The 25,861-nt window shown below is 42.5% G+C and overlaps 3 protein-coding genes across 4 annotated transcripts; 2 read left to right on the forward strand and 1 right to left on the reverse strand.

The window, feature by feature from the left end:
• The first annotated feature begins 62 nt into the window (after positions 1–62).
• Positions 63–7,745, forward strand: LOC123105351 (probable zinc metalloprotease EGY1, chloroplastic). Its single transcript, XM_044527411.1, has 10 exons — positions 63–535; positions 2,080–2,550; positions 2,632–2,775; positions 3,628–3,729; positions 4,258–4,469; positions 5,392–5,442; positions 5,524–5,593; positions 6,743–6,811; positions 7,137–7,187; positions 7,288–7,745. Exons 1-10 carry the CDS (start codon positions 194–196, stop codon positions 7,444–7,446), a joined length of 1,671 nt encoding a protein of 556 aa, XP_044383346.1. The 5' UTR covers positions 63–193; the 3' UTR covers positions 7,447–7,745.
• A 513-nt stretch (positions 7,746–8,258) lies between these two features.
• Positions 8,259–11,802, forward strand: LOC123105352 (BTB/POZ and MATH domain-containing protein 5). 2 transcript variants are annotated; one of them, XM_044527413.1, is made up of 4 exons: positions 8,259–8,878; positions 9,832–10,207; positions 10,304–10,577; positions 11,402–11,802. In XM_044527413.1, exons 1-4 carry the CDS (start codon positions 8,400–8,402, stop codon positions 11,425–11,427), a joined length of 1,155 nt encoding a protein of 384 aa, XP_044383348.1. In that variant the 5' UTR covers positions 8,259–8,399; the 3' UTR covers positions 11,428–11,802. The 2 variants fall into 2 exon arrangements, with proteins under 2 accessions (XP_044383348.1, XP_044383347.1); XM_044527412.1 differs by having other exon boundaries at positions 11,422–11,802.
• A 1,129-nt stretch (positions 11,803–12,931) lies between these two features.
• LOC123105353 (replication factor C subunit 5) lies at positions 12,932–17,295 on the reverse strand. The gene is made up of 11 exons (XM_044527414.1): positions 16,993–17,295; positions 16,784–16,894; positions 16,624–16,656; positions 16,117–16,285; positions 15,528–15,709; positions 14,996–15,132; positions 14,732–14,830; positions 14,119–14,188; positions 13,955–14,029; positions 13,673–13,718; positions 12,932–13,162 (listed from the first exon to the last, which is right to left on the reverse strand). Exons 1-11 carry the CDS (start codon positions 17,074–17,076, stop codon positions 13,104–13,106), a joined length of 1,065 nt encoding a protein of 354 aa, XP_044383349.1. The 5' UTR covers positions 17,077–17,295; the 3' UTR covers positions 12,932–13,103.
• Between the last annotated feature and the right edge of the window lie 8,566 nt (positions 17,296–25,861).

Here is a 25,861-nt window from a genome sequence, read left to right on the forward strand (position 1 = left end):
CCGGCCCAGGAAAGCGCGGCCGACGACTCAGCTGCCAAATCCAGCTCCTCCACACTCTCTCTCTTCCCCGTGCACCGCACCCTATCCTCCCTCTCCCCTCCCACCGCTCCATCTCACTCCGCCGGGGCTACTCCCGCCCCCGACCACCGCACTGCCAAGCCCAGCGGCGCTCCACCACACTGTGCGCCCCGCCATGGCGGCCGCCGCCGCGGCGCTCGCGAGCTCGCCCCTCGTCCACCTCACCGCCGCGGCCCGCCTCCGCCTCCGCCTCCCCAGGCCCAGGCCCTCCGTGGCCTCCTCGCGATGGGGGTGCCCGCGAGGCGCCTACCTGGTGGACTGGAGGCCCCTGAGGCGGTGCGACCGGATGCGGCGCTTCTCCGTCGACGAGGGCGGCGGAGGCGGGGAGGACGGGGAGAAGCGGGGCGAGGAGGAGGCGGCAGCGCCCGTGGAAGCCAAGGTGGGGGCCGCGGAGGAGCTGGGCTCGGAGCGGAGCCGCTCGGGGAGCTTCTCTTCCTCGTCGTCGCCGTCCTCTGCGGTATGAGGAACTAAGCCATTGGCCATTTCGTGTGCTGAACATAGTTGGACTGAACAGCTTGCTGATTTAGGAGTATTTTTCTAGCCCATTCTGCTGGACTGAGAGATAGAAGTGTGTGCAATTAGAGGCAGGATTGGGTCATTGGATGCACAATTAGTGCTATCATTCATTAACTCATTTTTTTGAAAGGGGAATCGAATTCCTGAATGATCCTTGTGATCAGTGATTATAGATTTATAGTGTAGTGTTAGTATGACTACTATACTAGTGAAGTAATTAATCCCTTAAATCAGATATGTACGACATTTTAGAAAGCATCCAGTGTAGCCAAACTTCTATAACTTGGACCATGATGGCATAGAAGACTATTTAGTTTGATTATATGGATATTGTTAGAGTTGCCACACAAAAAAAAAACTCAGATCATAATACATCTACAGTTGCAGCTACCACCCTAAACCCTAAACCCTGGCCGAATAGTGCTTGCGGCGTTGCCTCGTGGTGCTGGCATGTAACATGCCTGCTGCTATCAAGGCAACCTCGCTCACACTGTTGGCCTGGATGCTGCTTATGATAAAGGCTCGTGGCCCTATTGGCTGCCTCGACCCGACCCAAAGTTCTCCGAACTGAGAACAACCGGAACAAGTGTTGCCTCTACCTCTCCACAGTTACGTGGTAGGATACGCAACTCTCTGCGCCAATCCTCAGGGAGGATGAGCTATGCCCGCTCAACAGCGACAACCGGCCTGACTGTTGCCTTTGCGTTTCCATGCAAGTGGAAGGCTAAGACGACTCCTGACGCTGGACGTCACCGAGGACATGCTACCTGGTTGATCCTGCCAGTAGTTATATGCTTGTCTCAAAGATTAAGCCATGCATGTGCAAGTATGAAATGGTCATAAAAAGGAAGTAATGGTCAAATTTACATGTTGAGACTACAGTGATATTCAAAACGTCCTATGTTCTTGAGCAGAGGCACTATCTTAATGTTGATATGGCAGACGCGACATTCAGTTGCCAAAAATGAAGGGATGTTGCCACATTGTGCTTGTTCGTGTTTCCAAAGCCTAGCGCTATGATATTTAGTATCCTTCATTGGATACTTAGGTACTCATGTCAGGTTGTTAGATGAAATTCTACCTAAATGATGAATCCCATGCTGTCTCTGCTATACTCACTAATGACTGCATCATATCACTACAGCTATTAGTTCTCTATTCTATTATGACTGCAAGTTCCAAGTAAAGTGAATACCGCCATAGCAGTTTAAACCTGTTAGAACTTACTCACCAAATTTCAGAATTCTTTGAGTAAGCTTGAATAATTTCCTTGTCTTAAGAAATAGAGAAAAACATGATATGTACTCCCGTCGTTCCAACATTTCTTAATAAGGCGTACACCACGACAAGTATTTTGAAACGGAGGAAGTACTTCTTAATAAGGCGTACACCAACATTTCTTTTCACTTGTAATGCATATTTGTTTATTATGAACATGGCTGATTCTTTTCTCAAACATATTTTATAACATATCCATTTGCTCAGACTCCTGGTGTATCAAGCGAGCCTCCTCTTTTGAGCTTCAGTGTGGATAATATCGATACAGTTAAGTTATTGGAACTCCTAGGCCCAGAAAAGGTTGATCAAGCTGATGTCAAGGCCATCAAGGAAAAGTTTTTTGGCTACACAACATTCTGGTTGACAAGAGAAGAACCTTTTGGTGATCTTGGGGAAGGAGTCCTTTTTGTTGGGAATCTCCGAGGGGACAGAGAAGAAATCTTTGGAAAACTTCAACGGCAGCTACGTGAACTTACAGGTGACAAATACAATCTTTTCATGGTGGAAGAGCCCAATTCAGAAGAGGATGACCCACGCGGGGGGCCACGTGTTAGTTTTGGTTTGCTCAGAAGAGAAGTTTCTGAGCCTGGACCTACTACCCTGTGGCAATACGTTATTTCGCTGTTACTTTTCCTTCTCACTGTGTTCTCCTGTATTGAGCTAGGAATTGCGTCAAAGGTATATCGGCCTAACCCATTATGTGATACCAGAGCTTAATACCCTTCTATGCTATGTTGCTAATTCATTTTGCCTGTGCAGATAAGCAGTCTTCCACCAGACATTGTTTCATATTTCACTGATCCAAATGCTACTGGACCCCCACCTGACATGCAACTTTTACTTCCATTTGTGGAGTCAGCTCTACCAGTGGCTTATGGCGTCTTGGCTATCCAACTATTTCATGTAAATCACATCAAAGTTCTGCTGAGCATTTATTTTTCTTCTGGTCTTTTAGCTCTTGTTTGAGCAATAGTACTCCTTCCGTTTCTTTTTACTCCGCAATAAGATTTGTCTTAAGTCAAACTTCATAAAGGTTGACCAAATTTATATTATAAAATATCAACGTCTACAATAGTAAAGGTATACAATATGAAATTTAATTCCATGATGCATCTAATGGTATTAATTTGGTATTGTGGATGTTGATGTCTTTTCCTATAAACTTGGTCAAACTTTACGAAGTTTGACTTAAGACAAATCTTATATGTGGAGTAAAAAGAAATGGAGGGAGTACATCTCTTGCACCAGTTCAAGCTTTCAAGAAATGCAATGGAAATTATCATTGTTAACCTTTTCTGCAATGCTCCAGTTGGTTACAAAAGACACCCAGAATTCAGTTGTGTTCACGTTTTTTTTGCTGCCATATGAAGTGTGGGCCTAGGGGCAAAGTGCATCTTCTTATTGTATTTCCTTTGTTAGAGTTATTGCTAAACTCGTTCCAGCATTAACATAACATAATTGCTACGAACAGGTTTGTGTAAAGACTCAAATGTTAATAGTTGCTCTATCCTTTTTTTGTTGTTGAGGAATTCCTCTATCCTTTATGACTCGGTACAGTTGGTAGTTTAAAAAATAAAGTATTCGATCGATTAGCTCTGCTCCAAGCTTTTCAACGTTGGCATCAACTAGCAGACAATGGTATCAGCGGATCCTTTAATTAAGTAGTGATGCATTTAGCGGTTTGAGCTGTTATTCATGAAGCCCCTCTGTTTGTAATTGTTTTGACCTGATCTACCATGTTACATTATGATGCAGGAAGTTGGACACTTTTTGGCAGCATACCCAAAGAATGTGAAACTGGGCATTCCTTTCTTCATTCCGAACTTTACTCTTGGAACTTTTGGTTCAATTACTCAGGTTAGTGTCTTTAATAGTAGAAGAAGTGTTATAATATGTATAAGATTGCATCTGACAGGAATGTATTGTGCTCCTGCTATTTCTTTACTGTATTTCAAATACTTGATCACTAATTTGCTAGTATGCCATGATGACGAAGAGTTGGGTAAAATCTTGAGTTCTTGATAATATATTGCGCTTTATCTGCATTATCTGATTCTCCACCTGTAAGCATGATAGCATTGGAATACGCCTCTTTTTAAGTTTCTTTTACTGCCCCCCCCCCCCTGGTGTGTGGTGGTAAATAATATTAGATCTGTTGGGAGTTGCTTGAGTAGTTATATATTTTTTTCTACTTCGGGTGTCATCATTCATGGGAGGTACATTCCAGAGTCTAAATCTTAAGGAAACACCTTTTTTGTCCTATTGGTTATTATTATTTTGACATGTCTAATTTTGTGAACAATGTTGCAAAAGTCATACGATTGTGCATATTTATCTCCAACCACATGTGGAAGTTTTTCTTATTTTCATCATTCACTTCTGTAGTTCAAATCCATTCTACCAGATCGAAAGACAATGTTTGACGTATCAATGGCTGGTCCTTTGGCTGGAGCTGCACTTTCTTTTTCAATGTTCTCTGTAGGCTTGTGGCTCTCCTCAAATCCTGCTGGGGCAACTGATTTGGTTCAAGTACCCAGCAATCTGTTCCAGGGTTCTTTGTTGCTTGGACTTATTAGCAGAGCAATACTTGGTTACAGGTGACTGATACCTGGAATTTTGGACATTTACTTTCTGACATTTAAACTACTCCCTCTGATCCAAAGTAAGTGTCACAGCTTTGAACTAAGTTTAGTTCAACCTTAGTTCAAAACTGCAACACTTATATGGATTGGAGGGAGTAGTATTTAATTCCGTTAGACTATTCTTTAAGTTTTTATCTGTTCTAGTTTCAGATGTGATAGCTGCACTTTTTCCTTCAGTCCATTGTGTTATCCTGTTATAGCTACCATTTTAGAACACTCAGGAAGTGTGTGCTACTTTCCTGATTCTCACTCATAGCTGCAGTTTTTGAGAAGTGTACCAGATTTAGCTGAAACTCTTCTGGTTTAGGAGGATTTTTCGCTTGATCAATTCAAGTAGAATGTCAATGGTTTTCTTAACTCCCAACTTATATTTGATGAATTATTACGTGTAATGGGATCTTCTATGAGCGTGGATAGTTAAGCATTAAGAATTGTTACAGCTTACGAATCGTGTTAGTACCATGGTTTTGTAGGTGTTGCTTCAGCGTCACTTCAGCACTGATAATGTGCCTTTATGCCATGGGGATGTTCTGTTCTGTGTGGAACAATGGATAGTAGCCCATGTCAGCACGTTCCATTTTCTCTCTAATACATGTGCCGGTTGCTCTGTTCCTATGTTGCCAAGCTGCTGTCTCACCTTACCACCTTGCCTTAAGCGCTTGATAACTAAAACAGGGGTTAGGCACCTAGCTTCCCCTTATACCACTTTAAAAACTATGGTTGGTGATACAACTTCTGATGAATATACTAGTATACCCATCATCCATGATAGAGGTTATTAACTTTGTATACTTTATCAACTGCTCAACTCTGCATTTTGTAGTTTCGATATAAACTCTATGTTTCTATTTTCTAATGAACCTAAATTGATTTTCAGTGCTTTGCATGCTGCTACGGTTTCTATCCACCCTCTCGTGATCGCTGGCTGGTGAAGTATCGTTCATGAATTGCCCGACCTCTTGTAACCAAACAGATTTTGTTTGTCTTACTGTTCCTGCAAATTCTGCAGGTGTGGTTTGACAACTACTGCCTTCAATATGCTTCCTGTTGGATGTCTTGACGGTGGAAGAGGTTTACAGGTAAAAATTAATACTCCATATTTTTTCTTATGGATGCAACCAAATAATCATGCTGGACCGTATGCATGTGCTCCCTTCATCCAGAAATATGTCATTCCATCTCTTTTTGTCCACATATGAAGTCCATGTTTCAATTTCAAAGAGTTCTCCCCTCCGCTCCTCCTATACACCCCATGACCAGTACTCTCATGAATAAATGAATCTCCTTCCAAGTGCTCTTCCTTGGAGAGCATAATTAGTGGGCAGGAGTATGTGCCAGTATCTACTCTTTTTGAGAATGGCTCTCGGTTTCCCTTCATTGACAGTTAATACTGTCTTCAGGACCTTTTTATCATTCACCTCTCTTATAAGAGTTTCTGAGTCGTTTAAGCGTGACTTAGGATGCTATGACTAAACTTAATAAAATGAGAAGTTGTCTTCCATCTTTAGTGGTAGTGAATATCTGCACTTGTGACATGTCCAATCTGTGTGACTTGTATTACCAGGTGGACAGTAGCATGCAGCCATGAGCTACTGACAAAAGATCATGATCACCCGTCAAAAAAAAAAGAGATCATGATCAAGAGGTCAAGAAACTAGTGTATGCAGGAACAAAATCCATTTATTTAGAGATGCCTGTAGCTGTCAGTGATCTGAAAAGTGGAAACAGTGTTAAGCTCTACTTTGTGAATCTTTGAGTGATTGGGTTTTTTGAATGTTTAGAAAAATAAGAATTACAACTTGGTACACTGTTCAACCACTGGCAGGTCCTGTACATCTCCATTGCAGAACAGAGCAAGTGTCTCCTGTCTGTGAAAAATCTTCAGACCTAACATTGATTATTCATTTACAACTTTACTGACAGATATATCCATCAATGGGGGCTTCATTTGCACAGTAACAAGTGATACATTCAACATCTCATTACATTGCCCCTTTTACGCTTTTGTTCACGAGTTATTGAAATTTCCATAGCTTGTTTCATCAATCTGCATTAACCTTACAGTAATTAATATCTGGAACCTCTGGACGTTTTGGTGCTTAACCTTGGACTACCTCAGTCCATCTTGCTCTTGGATGGAGCTAGTAGCTTTGAAATAACATGATTGATTAGCAGCAAAATCCTGAGGTTCCTTTACCAAGTCTGAAGTTCTGTGGTGTGTTCAACAGGGTGCTTTCGGCAAGGATGCTTTATTTGGATTTGGCTTGACGACTTATTCGTTGCTTGGACTTGGAGTGGTACGTCAGTCCATGTTGCTTTCTTTCTCTGACCAACAACTTGCACTTAGCCTTCCCAGCTTTGGCTTCAGAGTCTCCATTGCAGTACAGTTTGTGTTTCTTACCTCTAAAAAGAAGAGAAAATACATTTCCATTAATACTAAACTACATGCAGTATTGTACGTGTAATTGTATGTCATAACACCGGTGACCTTAATTATTTTTATACTATCATTACTAAAGAAAAATGGTGGACTTTTTTTATTTATTTCTGGGAACTTTTGACCCAAGACTCAAACGATCAAATCGTTCACTTCTAATGTTCTTTTTTCCCCCCCTTCTATAGCTTGGGGGGCCGCTATCTCTTCCCTGGGGTCTATACGTGCTACTATGTCAGGTAAACAGGAAAATGGATGACGGTTAGGAGGCACCAGGCAGGAGGATCCATTTGTTTCATACATTAACCTATGCCTGTCTACCTTGTGGTGTATTCCCAGAGAACACCTGAGAAGCCATGCTTGGACGACGTTAGCGACGTCGGCACCTGGAGGAGGGGCGCCCTGATAGCTTCGGTGTTCCTCGTCGTGCTGATCCTCATCCCTCTGTGGGACGAGCTCGCGGAGGACCTAGGCGTGGGGCTTGTGAGCTCGTTCTGAGACACTACGTAGGTGCTCGCCGGTAGGAGCTAGGCCATGTTGCAGGTCAATTTTGCGCCCAAATTTAGCAAAGCGATAGCGAAATTGCTGTAAGTTCATTCACCGGGAGGTGAAATACGAGTTTTTACTCCTGGGGCGCGTGTGTATGCAGAGATTTGCACAGGGACGGGGCACAGCCATTGAATTTTTCCCGTACGGCCGGGGCAGAGGCGCTGCCCCATCCAGGCTGTAGCCATTGTTTGAAATCATTGCCCGGTACTCCGGTTGCACAGTACAGTAATGTGGCGTGAGTTGGCACAGGGAGCGTTGTTTGTTGATGCGCAATGATTGCTTCTCCGGTAGTATCGCCTTGCAGCGGCAAATCATGCGCTTTATTTATGCTGTAGTACGTTCGGAGGAGAATCGCTGCCTGAGTGCCTGTTGATGTGCCTTTGACTTCCCTTCTGTTTTGTTATTATCTCTCACATTGACGAGCATGCTTGCCTGTTTGGAGACGTCAACTGAATTCATCCTACCAAATCAATACACTGTGGGAGTTTTGCTACATGCAACCGTTCGATTCGAGCTTGGATCTGGGCAAGGAAAGATTCAATGTTTTCAAAGAATCCGTTTTCTACAGAAAAAAAGTCGAAATTCATTGAAACATTTTAATTTGAATTTTTAAAAATGGGAGCATGAAATGGTGGTATCACCAGATACTTCTCCAACAAAAAAAATCAGGCGCCACAGCATGAATGCGTCACTCACAGGCCGAAACAGTTGGTTAATTTGTTACCTTCCCGGCGGTTCCCTCCCTCCCTCGTTTCACCCTCTCTCTCTCTCGCTCGCTCCACCCACCGCACCCTCCTCCCTCCCTCGTTTCCCCCGCGTGCTGTAGCAGCTGAGCGCCAAGCCACGAAATCCCCAATCCCCTCCCTCCTCCGCCCGCCAACCCTAGCCTCCCACCCTCCCGCATGGACGACGACGACGCCGGGGGCGGCGGCGACGCGTCCCCGCAGCACGAGGGCGGGGGCGGGGCGGTGGTGATCGAGCGCGGGGCGGGGGCGACGGCGCCCGCGCGGGACGCCGCGGCGGCCTCGCCGACGAGCTCGCGGTCGGTGACGGAGACGGTGAACGGGTCGCACCGGTTCGTGATCCAGGGCTACTCCCTCGCCAAGGGCATGGGCGTGGGCAAGCACATCGCCAGCGAGACCTTCGCCGTGGGCGGCTACCAGTGGGCGATCTACTTCTACCCGGACGGGAAGAACCCCGAGGACAACTCCGCCTACGTCTCCGTCTTCATCGCGCTCGCCTCCGAGGGCACCGACGTCCGCGCCCTCTTCGAGCTCACCCTCCAGGACCAGAGCGGCCGGGGCAAGCACAAGGTGCACTCCCACTTCGACCGCGCCCTCGACGCCGGGCCCTACACCCTCAAGTACCGCGGATCCATGTGGTATGCTCATCCAGCCTTACCTTCCCACCGCAATCGCTTTCTCTCGGGGATCACGGCCCTTACGAGGTCTCCTGCTCCCGTTGCCTTGCGATTTGGCTTTCATTTTAAAGCAATTGGTCAGTAGCTACGCCTAATGTATGATGAGCCTCGATCACAACTCATAACTATCTGATGTGATTCTACCGATTTAGGTCTGTTGGCATGGTTCTCGCCTTATTTTGTAGGTAGCCAGGTGCTGATTCTGACACTGCACCAATAACTAGTCGATTACTAATTGGCTACGGTTAGGAGTTATTTTGGTTGTGCTGTGGGCCTGTTTCTCCTTGGGAGTGCACTGATTAGGATTTGGTGTACGAATTAGTGTTAACTACTTGTCCAACCCATTGGACTGCAACCCCAAATTAACCATGTTTAATTAACTAGTACCACCCTAAATTCCTTGCCAAACACATTATCTGGGAGGACTGTTTTATTTGGATATCCTCTTGTCATGATATTCTCAACACATCCTTCAGCAGAGATATTTACCTGGTTAATGTGTTTGCTTTACATACTTCCATCAGCCTCTGTTTGAACATTTCATATAATTATTTTAATTGATCAACATACTTGTAGATCTACAGTGTCATTTTAGGTGTTAGATCCAATGAATGAGATCAATCAGAAAATTTCTAGTAACTTTAGGTTAAGCTGGGAGCAGCTAGAGAACTTGTAGGTATAGATATAGATATGGCCTACTGTATAAAAGAGTGCGAGATTAGCAACTTTGTGCACACCTGGTAAATTGATTATAAAAGTTTGTGGGAACACACACCTGGTAAATTGATTATAGAAATTTGTGTGAACACGACTGGTCATGTTAATGATTTTTTTTAAAATGCGAAGGGTTTCAAGTAGTAAAAATGTAAATATTTTTTCTGAAATTGGTTTTTAATCTTAATTTCTGTTTTCAGGGGTTATAAAAGGTTTTTTCGACGTACTGCTCTTGAGACATCGGACTTTCTTAAAGACGATTGCTTGAAGATAAATTGTACTGTGGGCGTTGTAACATCAACCATGGAATACTCTAGGCCACATTCTCTAGAGGTTCCGGATTCTGACATAGGCTACCATTTTGGGACGCTTTTGGACTCTCAAGAGGGTGCAGATGTTATTTTTAGTGTAGCAGGAGAGAAGTTTCATGCTCATAAGTTAGTGTTGGCTGCCCGATCTTCTTTTTTTAGATCTGAATTTCTTGATCCTGAATCAGATGAAGAAAACAGTGAAGTCGACACAAGTAACGAAATCAAAGAGATTGTCATCGATGACATGGAGCCAAAAGTATTTCAGGTATGTTTCTTCTATGCTGATCTTATTCTTTGGATTTCGCAGTTTAACAAGCTTGATTTATATCTTATTATCTTATGCAAATACTCTATGTTGTAGGCTGTGCTTCACTTCATGTACAGGGACAATCTTGTTGGTGATGACGAATTGTCTGCATCAAGCTCAGATTGTCCCATCTTTGATACTTTAGCTGGGAAATTGTTGGCTGCAGCAGACAAATATGAGTTGCCAAGGCTAAGAGTGTTATGTGAATCTTACTTGTGCAAACAGATTTCTGTAAAATCTGTGGCAACTACTCTAGCGCTGGCTGATCGGCATCATGCTACAGAGCTCAAGTCCGTCTGCCTAAAATTTGCTGCTGAGAACCTTTCAGGTAATAAGGCTTAACAAGCGATGCAATTCGATGTGCTCGTCCTATGTAGTTATCGGATAATTGCAGTTATATTCATATCTGCTTGAGAACTCCTGTCGGTAGTTTCCAGTTTGCGTCCAAAAGGTGGTGTATGAAACAGCATGCTGCCATTTGTTTCCACAAGTATACACCCTTATGCATACTCATGGAAAGGAACAGTGGCCCATATGATGCCTTTGTTTGTAGCAATAGTTAGAACAGAAGATGTACCACTTAGTAATACAGATACATGTATCTTTTTGTGCTGAGGGCACAATGTTAGCCTGATGACGGCAACGTTTTGAATCTCCCATTATGCCAATCAGACAGCAAGCTACAGTAGTTGGCTCAAAGCATTTTAATTTTCATTTGTGTGTCATGTTCTCAATTTGACAATATTTTCATCCGAGATATCCTATAACGTCAGTAATTTAATGTGTACTGCTTTTTTATGGTACTCCCTCCGGTCCTTTTTAGTTCGCATATAAGATTTGACTGAAGTCAAGCCTCGTAAAGTTTGACCAACTTTATAGAAAAAAGTACCAACATTCACAATTTGAAATCAATATCAATAGATGTGTCATGGCTTAAAGTTTCATATTGTATAACTTTAGCATGGCAGATGTTGATATTTTTTCATATAAATACGGTCAAACTTCAACTTTGTGAAGTTTGACTTCAGAGAATTCTAATATGCAGAGTAAAAAGGACCGGAGGGAGTACTTGTAGACTGCCTTTGCATATGTTTCTACTGTTTGTTTCTTGGTGGTGCCCAAACAAGCGTCCTGAACTGTATAACATTCCAGATGCCCTTATGTATCTGCAGCTGTAATCCGGACCGACGGATTCGATTACCTCAAAGACAACTGCCCGGCGCTACAGTCAGAGATCCTCCGGACAGTAGCCGGGTGCGAGGAGGAATGCAGCAGCGGGGGCAAGAGCCAGAGCGTGTGGGGCCAGATCTCGGATGGCGGCGACACCAGCGGGCGCAGGGTGAGGCCCAGGGTCTAACGCCGCCGCCGCCAGCAAGCACTGACCTGTATGTGTTAGCGAGCAGTCGCTGCTGTATAAATTCGTAACAGTCATTTGATTTTGTGACAGATCTTCTTGTAATAATAATAGCATCCGCTCTGTTGTACTACCTTCTTCGTTCATAACCGTTTTGTTGGATAATTTACCTTCTTCTTTTAAAAGAGAACTTTGCTTCGCTTAACTGTTAATAAGCTTGCCTTTATCAAGCGGAGCCACTACGTCAGGTGATGAGGTGAACAACTGAGACTGGCCACGCTAACTCGGTCTCGCAGAATACTACTCCCTCCGTTCCTAAATATTTGTTTTTCTAGACATTTCAAATGACTACTACATACGGATGTATGTAGACATATTTTAGAGTGTACATTCACTCATTTTGCTCTGTATGTAGTCACTTGTTGAAATGCCTAGAAAGACAAGTATTTAGGAACGGAGGGAGTATTTGGATTGTATGATGTTCATAGTATTCTTCTAAAGATTATACAGTATTTCTTAGGAGAATTTCTAATAAACACTCTGGGTCAGATGAATGGTGTTGCCAAAATTCCTTTGGACGGAGGGAGTACTTTTCTGTGTTAGAATTCCATAGTGATTTCAGAATAAGTAGAACTAGTTAAGTCTGAAAAAGCAAAAGATAACATTGTAAGAATCACATTTTTGAACGTAAAGGCTTATCATTATCCTCCCTTCCTTTTTTATACAAATCTGACACATTTGTGCACGCCAACATGAACTAAAACACATACTAGCACAACTCTTCTGAGAATATTTTGAATTAATACATGTGTATAGACAGGCCCTTGTATTTACATTTACAAATGCATCAAGTATTACCTGTAAATGGAATACATTGATGTTGTTAAAAAGCGCTTGGCTGTTTAAGTATTTAATCATTGTTGCGATTTACTCCCTCCTTTCTAATTGGGCATGGCTCCAAATCTTAGTCAAATGATAGAACATATAAAAAAGAATATAGTATCAATTGAGACTTGATTAAGTCTCAGTCAACTGAGATTTAGCAATTCCGTTTCTTATTTATAGGTATCTCTAGCACATATCAGAACAGTTATACCATTAGGAATTATAATATTTCAAATTTCTAATGCTATAATATTTATGATATACTCATATAACTTATAATATGTACGTGTAAGCCTTCTATAACCAGAAAGGAGGTAGTGATATCGTTTAGCACCCTGTTGGCATTTATAGGATGAGATGCTGAAATTCGTTTGACGTCCAAGGACAAGGCAGAACAAAATCAAGACGATCATAGGTGGGCGACTCCACCTTTCAGTAGCAAATGATTCAAAGTAAATAAGTACTTGCTCACATGAATTCAGTACAAACTACACTGACTGAGTAACATACAAAATGTAAGCGCCCACACATCAGACCAAAGCGATTGCGACGACAGAGACTGCGAACTAGGAGCATCTTCTTGCAGCGGCAAACATCCGTATGCTCTGGTTTTGCTCAACCAAATGCGGCACAAAGGAACTCCTTGTAAATGCTCATGAACTTGGCCACGAAAGCTGCAGAAACAGTAGCAAAACATGGGTGCAGACGAGTCAGGGATCAGTTTTTGAGTACCAACTAGGCTAGTGCCGCCACAATGGTAGCCACCCAAAATATTGAAATACAATGTACACAGATCATGAGGTATATATATGCCAGATTAAGGGCATCTCTGATCCAAAGGATTTCCTTAAGAACTGTGGAGGATTGTAAGGAGTTTTTCATATGTTGCTGGTTCAATTTGTAGGATTGTATTCCACTACATTTTGAGGGAAAGTTTCTATTAACTTGTCTCTCTTTGAAACAAGACCTATATTTTTAATAGTGCAACCAAATCTATGGTTTTTACTTATTACGTGGTGCCATCAAATCGTATTGTGAGAAGACATAGCTAGGTCCATTTATGCCGATAATAATCAGATAAGTCAAACTATTGGTACAATACAAATATGCACACGCTAGACCAACAAGAAACCTGACAACATTATGCACAACACACCAGTTTCTAAAAGGTGCACAAGATGTACCTTCCAGATGAAAAATGGCCTTTGACCCAAGTCGCATCTTGTGTTCCTGCCAAAGACATGACACCAGAGCTTAACAAGCAGATTTATCACAAGAATGAAAATAAGCATCAATAAGGAAGAAAATACAAAATTAAGGCCATAGAACTAAGAGGTAGAGCTAGTACTATGTGACATTAGTGGAGATAGAACATGAAAAGTCTACTGTACTCCTACGTTACAAAGAACATATGAAACTAAATTGGCTGGGAGCTGGGAAAAAATGTTAGCATAACAATTACTCACATAGTGTGCAGCCCAGCGACAAACTTCATGCTTCAAATCAGAGTCTAACTTCTTCATTAACTCGGTTAACAACTTCTGCAATTGTCAAAAACAAGTTTAACTTGCACCCACATTAAAGGTCATCGAAAAATGAAGGTAAAGCAGCAATAGAAGCATTGTGTCACCTTCAAGATGCTTTCAGGTGGGATACAATTCACAAGTAACTCATAGAATTTCTGGCGTACAGAATATAGCCTGAAATATTAATTTTACTATTCAAAGTCAAATCAAAGCGAAACCAGAAAATGTCTTAGATGACTCACTATGTAAGGAAAATTAATAAACAGATATTGTGAAGAACAAAAGTGCGTAACAGATGGTGAACCACCAAAAATAGCAGATGTCGCTTCCATATGGTGTGACACAAGACGAAAATATAACATTCCAAGCAGATGCAGATCCATTACCACGCCTATTAGATTAAATAAGTAAAGTACAAGACATCTCATGACATCAGTGCTGGCTGCTGGCCGCATGTAGGTTACGAAATCTCTTCAATTCTGAAGATCTTCCTAATAATTCTACAATGGGTATCCACTGATGGCCGGGAGCCATTATGATGCATGAAAAGAGGGCTCGAGGGAGAACAATAATGTAATAGTATCTTTACAGAAAAAAGGAAAACAAATATGTGGTGACTAAAAATGAAAAATGAAAACATGTAAACAGGAAATGAAAGGAAAAGGCAAACATTAGGGACTGCAGCTCAATAGAAGTTGGAAATGAAACACGACAGACCTTTTAGGGCTTTGTTCACTCAAGATTTCAGTTGCTATTTCAGACACATACTGCTCCCAGTCAAGAGGAGGCGCCACTTGATTTGCTGAAAATGGATATCTGCAATATAGAAACAGAAGAAAAAAACTTAAGGGAAAACCAGATAAATGTAAAAACTAAAGGGCGTAAACAGTGAGATACATGATACAAATATAAAACTAGGGACACAGCACAACCAACATTAACAGAACTGCAGTAACAATTAAAGGTAGCAGTCGGGCTTACTGCTGGACTTTGCATGTCTCAAAAAATAATATTGCTCGCCTCAAGTTGCGGTTTGATTGAGCTGCTATCCGAGCAGCAAATCCAAATGGAAGTTGCAGATTCTCTTTCTTCCCAATGAATTCCAGTACTTGTACAATCTGCAAATGGGCAAGGTTTAGGGGTGCAGTATGCATAACTTCTTCAACTATACATAGAATAATGAGGTTGGAGCACAGTTAAAAATTTCACTACCATTTCCTTGCTGTGAACATGGTACAAATAAACTGATAAAAGCATAGATTCAAACCTTACATAGAGCAGTTCAAACAACCCTGGTAAAGTCCCGACTTTACAGATTCAATTCACAACACTTATGAAAATGAATAAAGCTCAATTTACCATAACTGAACTAATTACCAAACTCAGAAGCAAAGGAACCCATGCAAGTTTTGAACACCCTATTAGACATAGTAGCACCGACCATGAAATCAAGCCAAAGATCCACAACTGACACTAGTTGCAGTAAAAATGGCATCAAATATCCATTACTAACCTGATCTTCGGTAGGTGCATTCACTCGCACATTCAAGCAACGGGACCTTACAGCTTCTGTCACCTTTGAGGAGCTATTACAGCATAATATGAGTCTACACGATGCACTGTATTTCTCCATTGTCCTACGGAGGGAATGTTGTGCTTCTCGTGACAGCTTGTCAACTTCATTTAGGACAAGCACTGCAAATATACAAAGTATGTTTAAGTTTATGTTGAATGAGGAATTTGTTTTTAAATAAAGCAAGCATACAGCCTAAGCAAGTGGCATGGTCACTTTGCATAGCATCATCTGTTTATGCACTTGTTGAAATCATCCACTGAAAAGTACTACCTCCGTCCCTTAATATAAGACATTTTTGCAGTTCAATTTGAACTGCAAAAACGTCTTATATTAAGCAACGGAGGTAGTAACGAGTAAATCATCTAGCATTGTATAAGACAACTTCATGCTATATAGAGATGATTCATCATTACAGGATGCAATAGACAATGGTGCCAGGGGAAGAAAAGCTAGTGGCAACTTCTTTGTAAGACAACAATATTTGGAACTAGAGAGTTATAAGAACAAAATCAGAAGAAGTACCAACCTTTAAATGCTCTCTTGCCCTTGGCATCAATCGGCCTACTCTTGGCCATCTCTTTGATAACCTCCTGAACAACATACCTGTCCTGAAAGCCAGCATCGCTGGGGTTCATTTCCAAATGGTGGGAACTTGACAACATCGCCAGCTCTAGATCAAATGTCCTCGTCCCGGTCTGTACAAAGGAAATTGCACATCAAACTCTCAGACATATTCATAGCTATCCCAAATTGACAACTTAGGTAATGCCACAGAACACTAATAAGCTATCGACATACAGAGAAATGGCAAATGCTTTGTTTCATATCATGGTGGATCAGTGCTATGTTCACCAATAGCACAAACTGAAAAAGAAAGACTCCCTGTATGCATGACACATGTAGTGACAACCGCATAACTTTTTATTTGCATACTACTTTCTGTCAATTCTTCAATGACACATCGCAACATTGCAATAATAGTGACAATAACAAGGAAAGACAGAGATGGGCTGAAAGAAGGGCCACGACTCACATCGATCTTCCAAGTCTTATTCTCCATCTTCACCTGCAACGGGGCCATCAAAATGCACGAAAATGTCAGCAGAAAAATAAACACCCCGGCCACGGGCAAAAAAAAAAAAAGGTAAAAAAATCTAGATCTTCAAAGATTTATCCTGAAGAGAAGGAACTACCTTCTCCACACCGGCGCCGAACATCTGCTTGATGAGCGCCATGATTAGGGTTTTCTTGCCGGACCCCGGCGGGCCATAGAAGAGCAGGTGCGGGCAGTCCTGCTCCGCCACCTGAACCAAACGGACACCGACAGAACAGATCAGCACACAAGGAGGCGGGGGAGACCCTAGGAGAGTGATTTTAGGAGGGGCGGGTCGCGGGTTCTTACGAATTTCTTGAGGTTCTGCGCGACCTGCTCATGGACGATGACCTTGTCTAGGGTTTTCGGCCGGTGCTTGTCCACCCACAGCATCTTCGCCCCTCTTCCCCCCTTTGGGCCGCCTCGCCGCCGACGAGAGAGATGGGGAGGGAGATGAGGATTTGGAGATTGGATTTGGGAGAGGTGGGGAGGGGAATGGAGGAGACTGGCGGGAACTTGGCAGTGAGGGGGGGATTGAGGGCGGCCTCTCGCGCCAGAGGGGGGAGGAGGGTTTTGGGGCTTCACCGAGCGCTAGGCGCCTATCTGACGCTCAACCCTAGCATACTACTCATACTGCCCAAAATTTAGTGCCCTAATTTGTTTGTGTAAAGTCAAGGGCTCAAATGTTCATGAAAGTGCATCCAAGTCTTTAGATTGATTTCGATATTGGTAACATACATAGTTGAGTGACTAAGTGTTCACCAAGTGCCTATCAGGGTTTTTAGACCCTAGTGGAAAGGTTGTCGAGCATCGTCGACCCTTCCCACAATAGATCTAACAACCTCTTTAAATTTCGTTGAGTTATTAGGACATCTCCAAGGCGAACCCGCAAACCGCTCGCATCTGTCTGAACCACGGAATTCATCCAACGCGAGAATGTATCGGTCCACGGAGCGGTCCGGACGCGATTTCTCCCGCAAACCGGAGACAAGTGAGGGAGGGGGCTTTGCGGGAGTTCGGACCGATCCCATGCCCGCTTCTGACCGCCCTGGCTCATCAAAAACCCTCACTGCCCCTCCCGCGCTTTCCTTCTGATGCACACACCGCTTACCGTGTCGCATTCATGCCGGCCCAGAGCACGTGGAGGTCGGCACTGATGTCGCGATGTGACCAGAGGGAGGGAAGGCGGCGCTGACCAACGTGACCTCTCGGCAGCTGATACGTCTCCAACATATCGATATTTGTTCATCAGCTGATACGTCACCAGACCGAGCTTCCAGGGTCTTATATCACCCTGGAAGCTTTTGGAGCACACGGGAGGAGGCCCGTGGGGGGCACTAGACACCAGGGCGCGCCAGGGGCCTCCGGCGTGCCCTGGTGGGTAGTGGGGCCCACGGGGACCTTGTTGACCTACCTCCACCTCTATAAATACTCCAAAATTCCAAAAACCCTAGGGGAGTCAACGAAACACTTTTCCACCCGCCGCAAGTTCCAGAACCATGAGATCCAATCCAGAGGCCTTTTGCGGCACTCTGTTGGAGGGGGCAACGATCACGAAGGGGTTCTTCATCGTCCTTCTTGCCCCTCCGATGATGCGTGAGTACTTTACCACAGACCTAGGGTCCGTAGCTAGTAGCTAGATGGCTTCTTCTCTCTTTTTGATCTTCAATATAATGTTCTCCTTGATGTTCTTGGAAATCTATTTGATATAACTCTTTTTTACGGTGTGCTTGTTGGGATCTGATGAATTGTGAGTTTATGATCAAATCTATCCATGAATATTATTTGAGTCTTTGCTGAACTCTTTTATGCATAATTGTTATAGTTTCATATTTCTTCTCTGAATTATTGGTTTGGTTTGGCCAACTAAATTGATTTTTCTTGCCATGGAAAGAGGTGCTTTGTGATGGGTTCGATCTTGCGGTGCTCAATCTCAGTGATAGAAAAGAGACATGACACACGTGTATCATTGCTATCAAGGGTAATAAGATGGGGTTTATTCATACGTGTGTTTATCTTGTATACATCATGTCATCGTTCTTATTGCATTACTCCATTTTTCGATGAACTTAATACACTAGATGCATGCTGGATAGCGGTCGATGTGTGGAATAATAGTAGTATATGCAGAATCGTTTCGGTCTACTAATCTTGAACGTGATGCCTATATACATGATCATTGCCTTGGATGTCGTCATAATTATTTATTTTTTTGTCAATTTCCCAACAATAATTTGTGTATCCGCCGTATGCTATTTGTTGGGGAACGTAGTAATTTCAAAAATTTCCTACGCACACACAGAATCATGGTGATGCGTAGCAACAAGAGGGGAGAGTGTGTCTACGTACCCTCGTAGACCAAATGCGGAAGCATTAGCACAACGCGGTTGATGTAGTCGTATGTTTTCACGATCCGATCGATCCAAGTACCAAATGCACGGCACCTTCGAGTTCTGCACACGTTCAACTCGATGACGTCCCGCGAGCTCCGATCTGGCAAAGCTTCACAGGAGAGTTTCGTCAGCACGACGACGTGGTGACAGTGATGATGATGCTACCGACGCAGGGCTTCGCCTAAGCACCGCTACGATATGATCGAGGTGGATTATGGTGGAGGGGGCACCGCACACGGCTAAGAGATCAATGATCAATTGTTGTGTCTATGGGGTGCCCCTGCCCCCATATATTAAGGAGCAAGGGGGAGGAGGCGGCCGGCCAGGGAGAGGCGCGCCAAGGGGAGTCCTACTCCCACTGGGAGTAGGATTCCCCCCTTTCCAACTTGGAGTAGGAGAGGGAAGGAAGAGGAAGGAGGGAGAAGGAAAGGGGGGGCCGGCCCCCCTCCCAATTCAGATTGGGCATGGGGGGCGTGCCACCTCCCTTGCTCCTTTCCCCTCCTTTCCACTAAAGCCCAATAAGGCCCATATACCTCCCGGGGGGTTCCGATAACCTCCCGGTGCTCCGATATATTCTCGATCTCACCCGAAACCATTCCGGTATCCAAATATAGTCGTCCAATATATCGAGTTTTACGTCTCGACCATTTCAAGACTCCTCGTCATGTCCGTGATCATATCCGGGACTCCGAACTACCTTCGGTACATCAAAACACAAAAACTCATAATACCGATCATCACCGAACTTTAAGCGTGCGGACCCTACGGGTTCGAGAACTATGTAGACATGACCGAGACACGTCTCCGGTCAATAACCAATAGCGGAACCTGGATGCTCATATTGGTTCCTACATATTCTACGAAGATCTTTATCGGTCAAACCGCATAACAACATACGTTGTTCCCTTTGTCATCGGTATGTTACTTGCCCGAGATTCGATCGTCGGTATCTCAATACCCAATTCAATCTCGTTACCGGCAAGTCTCTTTACTCGTTCCATAATACATCATCCCGTAACTAACTCATTAGTTATAATGCTTGCAAGGCTTATAGTGATGTGCATTACCGAGTGGGCCCAGAGATACCTCTCTGACAATCGGAGTGACAAATCCTAATCTCAAAATATGCCAACTCAACAAGTACCTTCGGAGACACCTGTAGAGCACCTTTATAATCACCCAGTTACGTTGTGACGTTTGGTAGCACACAAAGTGTTCCACAAGACGAAAGCAATAGCAACATACTAAACGATCAAGTGCTAAGCTAACGGAATGGGTCAAGTCAATCACATCATTCTCCTAATGATGTGACCCCGTTAATCAAATGACAACTCATGTCTATGGTTAGGAAACATAACCATCTTTCATAAATGAGCTAGTCAAGTAGAGGCATACTAGTGACACTCTGTTTGTCTATGTATTCACACATGTATCATGTTTCCGGTTAATACAATTCTAGCATGAATAATAAACATTTATCATGATATAAGGAAATAAAAAATAACTTCATTATTGCCTCTAGGGCATATTTCCTTCAGTCTCTGATACCTCTCCAATGTATCTATAATTTTTTATTGCTCCATGCTACATTATCTACTGTTTTGGACCATATTGGGCTTTATTTTCCACTTTTATATTATTTTTGGGACTAACCTATTAACCGGAGGCCCAGCCCAGAATTGTTGTTTTTTGCCTATTTCAATGTTTTGGACAAACAGAATATCAAACGGAGTCCAGACGGAATGAAACCTTCGAGAACATGATTTTCTCATCAGATAAGACCCAGGAGACTTGGACCCTCCGTCAAGAAAGCCAGAGGCGGTCACGAGGGTGGAGGGCACCCCCCCTAGGGCGCGCCCCCCTGCCTCGTGGGACCCTCGAAGCTCCACCGACGTACGCCTTCCTCCTATATATACCTACATACCCCAAATGATCGGGGATGGAGCCAAAAACCTAATTCCACCGCCGCAACTTTTTGTATCCACGAGATCCCATCTTGGGGCCTGTTCCGGAGCTCCACCGGAGGGGCATCAATCACGGAGGGCTTCTATGTCATCATCCAAGCCCCTCCGATGAAGTGTGAGTAGTTTACTTTAGACCTACGGGTCCATAGTTAGTAGCTAGATGGCTTCTTCTCTCTTTTCGGATCTCAATACAATGTTCTCCCCCTCTCTCGTGGAGATCTATTCGATGTAATCTTCTTTATGCGATGTGTTTGTTGAGATCGATGAATTGTGGGTTTATGATCCAGTCTATCTATGAATAATATTTCAATCTTCTCTGAATTCTTTTATGTATGATTGGTTATCTTTGCAAGTCTCTTCGAATTATCAGTTTGGTTTGGACTACTAGATTGGGTTTTCTTGCCATGGGAGAAGTGCTTAGCTTTGGGTTCGATCTTGCGGTGTCCTTTCCCAGTGATAGAAGGGGCAGCAATGCGCGTATTGTATTGTTGCCATCGAGGATAACAAGATGGGTTTTTTATCATATTGCATGAAACTATCCCTCTACATCATGTCATCTTGCTTAAGGCGTTACTCTGTTTTTAACTTAATACTCTAGATGCATGTTGGATAGCGGTCGATGAGTGGAGTAATAGTAGTAGATGCAGGCAGGAGTCGGTTTACTTGTCTCAGACGTGATGCCTATATACATGATCATACCTAGATATTCTCATAACTATGCTCAATTCTGTCAATTGCTCAACAGTAATTTGTTCACCCACCGTAGAATACTTATGCTCTTGAGAGAAGCCACTAGTGAAACCTATGGCCCCCAGGTCTCTTTCTCATCATATCAATCTCCATCACTTTATTATTGCTTTGCTTTTACTTTGCCTTTTACTTTTCACTTTGCATCTCTATACCAAAAATACCAAAAATATTATTTGTCATCTCTATCAGATCTCACTTTCGTAAGTGACCGTGAAGGGATTGACAACCCCTAAGCGCGTTGGTTGCGTTGAGCTATTGTTTTTGTGTAGGTACGAGGGACTCGTGCATAGCCTCCTACTGGATTGATACCTTGGTTCTCAAAAACTGAGGGAAATACTTACGCTACTTTGCTGCATCATCCTCTCCTCTTCGGGGAAATCCAACGCAGTGCTCAAGAGGTAGCAAGAAGAATTTCTGGCGCCGTTGCCGGGGAGTCTAGGCAAAAGTCAACATACCAAGTACCCATCACAATCTCTATCTCCCGCATTACATTATTTGCCATTTGCCTCTCGTTTTCCTCTCCCCCACTTCACCCTTGCCGTTTTATTCGCCCTCTCTCTCTCTCTATCCTCCCTCTCTTTCTCTATTTGCCTCTTTTTGCCCGTTTGCCTTTTGTTTGCTCGCTTGTCGTCATGGCTAGTCTCATATCTTCTTCGTTGTCTCCCGAGAATGAAGTTCTAAATTTTAAACAAAGGGAGGGAGAAAATCTAAAAGATGCTTGGTATAGAATTTGCAATGCTCAAAATAGATCTATGAGGAAGCAATCTACTTCAGTTCTTCTCCGCAATTTTTATGTAGGTGCTAGTCCTTGGTATAGATATATCCTTGATACCATTACCGGAGGGAATTTCTTGGGTAGCCATACTTTTGATTCTTATAATGCTATGTTAGATTTATTTGGCTCACCACCTCTTTTGGTTAATGGAACTATGTTAACTTTGGAGCATGTTATGCAAAGACTTGAAATTATTGAAAATAAAGTTGCTACCATTGAATTAATTGAAAATCTAGATAAAAAGATCCACAATCAAATTACCCAATATGGATCTAAGGTAGGAATGACTTTGAAAAATATTAAGGAAAAGGAACCCATAGTTAATGAGAAAATAAATCTAGATTCCACTAGAATCGATAAACTTGAGGGTATCATTACGAACTTGGGAACCGCTTTTTCTTCCGTAAAGAATACTCCAAGTCCTCCTACTAAAATTTTCAAGCTTATGTATGTTCCTAAAAATAAGGGTGAATCATCTAGTAAGGAAACTGCGGATCTTAAATCTATAAGTATTCATCCCAATCTTTTTGTTATCATTAAAGAACCAATTGCTACAAATGAATTTTTTGATCTTGTGCCTAAGAGTTTGATAATCACTAGAAAGAAAGAAATTCCTAAGGGAGATAGATGCCTCATTGAAGAATTGCCTACCAAAGATGGCAATACCTAGATCTATTCTTGCTTGTTATGCCTAGCTAGGGGCGTTAAACGATAGCGCTTGTTGGAAGGCAACCCAATTTTATTTTTATTCCTTGCTTTTTGCTCCTGATTAGTAATAAATAAATTATCTAGCCTCTGTTTTGGTTGTGTTTTTTTGTGTTTAATTAGTGTTTGTGCCAAGTAGAACCGTTGGGAAGACTTGGGGAAAGTCTTGTTGAACTTGCTGTAAAAAACAGAAACTTTAGCGCTCACGAGAACTGCTGTAATTTTTATTTGGAAAGTGCTATTTAGTTAATTATTTTTGCAGATGATTAATAGATAAATTCCTCACGTACAGGAATTTATTTTAGAATTTTTGGGGTTCCAGATCTTGCGCTAGCTACAGATTACTACAGACTGTTCTGTTTTTGACAGATTCTGTTTTTCGTGTGTTGTTTGCTTATTTTGATGAATCTATGGCTAGTAAAATAGTTTATAATCCATATAGAAGTTGGAATACAGTAGGTTTAACACCAATATAAATAAAGAATGAGTTCATTACAGTACCTTGAAGTGGTCTTTTGTTTTTTTTCACTAACGGAGCTCACGAGATTTTCTACTTTAAGTTTTGTGTTGTGAAGTTTTCAAGTTTTGGGTAAAGATTTGATGGATTATGGAACAAGGAGTGGCAAGAGCCTAAGCTTGGGGATGCCCATGGCACCACCAAGATAATCTAAGGACACCTAAAAGCCAAAGCTTGGGGATGCCCCGGAAGGCATCCCCTCTTTCGTCTACTTCTATCGGTAACTTTACTTGGAGCTATATTTTTATTCACCACATGATATGTGTTTTGCTTGGAGCGTCTTTTATGATTTGAGTCTTTGCTTGTTAGTCTACCACAATCATCCTTGCTGTACACACCTTTTGAGAGAGCCATACATAATTTGGAATTTGATAGAATACTCTATGTGCTTCACTTATATCTTTTGAGCTTTATAGTTTTGCTCTAGTGCTTCACTTATATCTTTTAGAGCATGGTGGTGGATTTGTTTTATAGAAACTATTGATCTCTCATGCTTCACTTAGATTATTTTGAGAGTCTTAATAGCATGGTAATTTGCTTAAAATCCTAATATGCTTGGTATGCAAGATTAATAATAAAACTTTCTTATGAGTGTGTTGAATACTAAGAAAAGTTTGATGCTTGATGATTGTTTTGAGATATGGAGGTAATAATATCAAAGTCATGCTAGTTGAGTAGTTGTGAAATTGAGAAATACTTGTGTTGAAGTTTGCAAGTCCCGTAGCATGCACGTATGGTAAACGTTATGCAACAAATTTGAAACATGAGGTGTTATTTGATTGTCTTCCTTATGAGTGGCGGTCGGGGACGAGCGATGGTCTTTTCCTACCAATCTATCCCCCTAGGAGCATGCGCGTAGTGCCGAGGTTTTTGATGACTTGTAGATTTTTGCAATAAGTATGTGAGTTCTTTATGACTAATGTTGAGTCCATGGATTATACGCACTCTCACCCTTCCATCCTTGCTAGCCTCTTCGGTACCGTGCATTGCCCTTTCTCACATTGAGAGTTGGCGCAAACTTCACCGGTGCATCCAAACCCCGTGATATGATACGCTCTTTCACACATAAACCTCCTTATATCTTCCTCAAAACAGCCACCATACCTACCTATTATGGCATTTCCATAGCCATTCCGAGATATATTGCCATGCAACTTTTCATCATTCCGTTCATCATGACACATTCATCATTGTCATATTGCTTAGCATGATCATGTAGTTGACATAGTATTTGTGGCAAAGCCACAGTTCATAATTCTTGCATACATGTCACTCTTGGTTCATTGCATATCCCGGTACACCGCCGGAGGCATTCATATAGAGTCATCTTTGTTCTAGTATCGAGTTGTAATCATTGAGTTGTAAATAAATAGAAGTGTGATGATCATCATTATTAGAGCATTGTCCCAAGTGAGGAATAAAAAAAGAAAGGCCATAAAAAAGAGAAGGCCCAAAAAAGAGAAAGGCCATAAAAAAGAAAGGCCCAAAAAATGAGAGAAAAAGAGAGAAGGGACAATGTTACTATCCTTTTACCACACTTGTGCTTCAAAGTAGCACCATGATCTTCATAGTAGAGAGTCTCTCATGTTATCACTTTCATATACTAGTGGGAATTTTTCATTATAGAACTTGGCTTGTATATTCCAACAATGGGCCTCCTCAAGTGCCCTAGGTCTTCGTGAGCAAGCAAGTTGGATGCACACCCACTAGTTTCTTTTGTTGAGCTTTCATACATTTATAGCTCTAGTGCATCCGTTGCATGGCAATCCCTACTCCTTGCATTAACATCAATCGGTGGGCATCTCCATAGCCCATTGATTAGCCTCGTTGATGTGAGACTTTCTCCTTTTTTGTCTTCTCCACATAACCCCCTCATTATATTCTATTCCACCCATAGTGCTATGTCCATGGCTCGCGCTCATATATTGCGTGAAAGTTTATAGGTTTGAGATTACTAAAGTATGAAACAATTGCTTGGCTTGTCATCGGGGTTGTGCATGATGAGAGAATTCTTGTGTGACGAAAATGAAACATGACTAAACTATATGATTTTGCAGGGATGAACTTTCTTTGG

Source organism: Triticum aestivum, chromosome 5A, assembly GCF_018294505.1.
Source record: "Triticum aestivum cultivar Chinese Spring chromosome 5A, IWGSC CS RefSeq v2.1, whole genome shotgun sequence".
NCBI lineage: Eukaryota > Viridiplantae > Streptophyta > Magnoliopsida > Poales > Poaceae > Triticum > Triticum aestivum.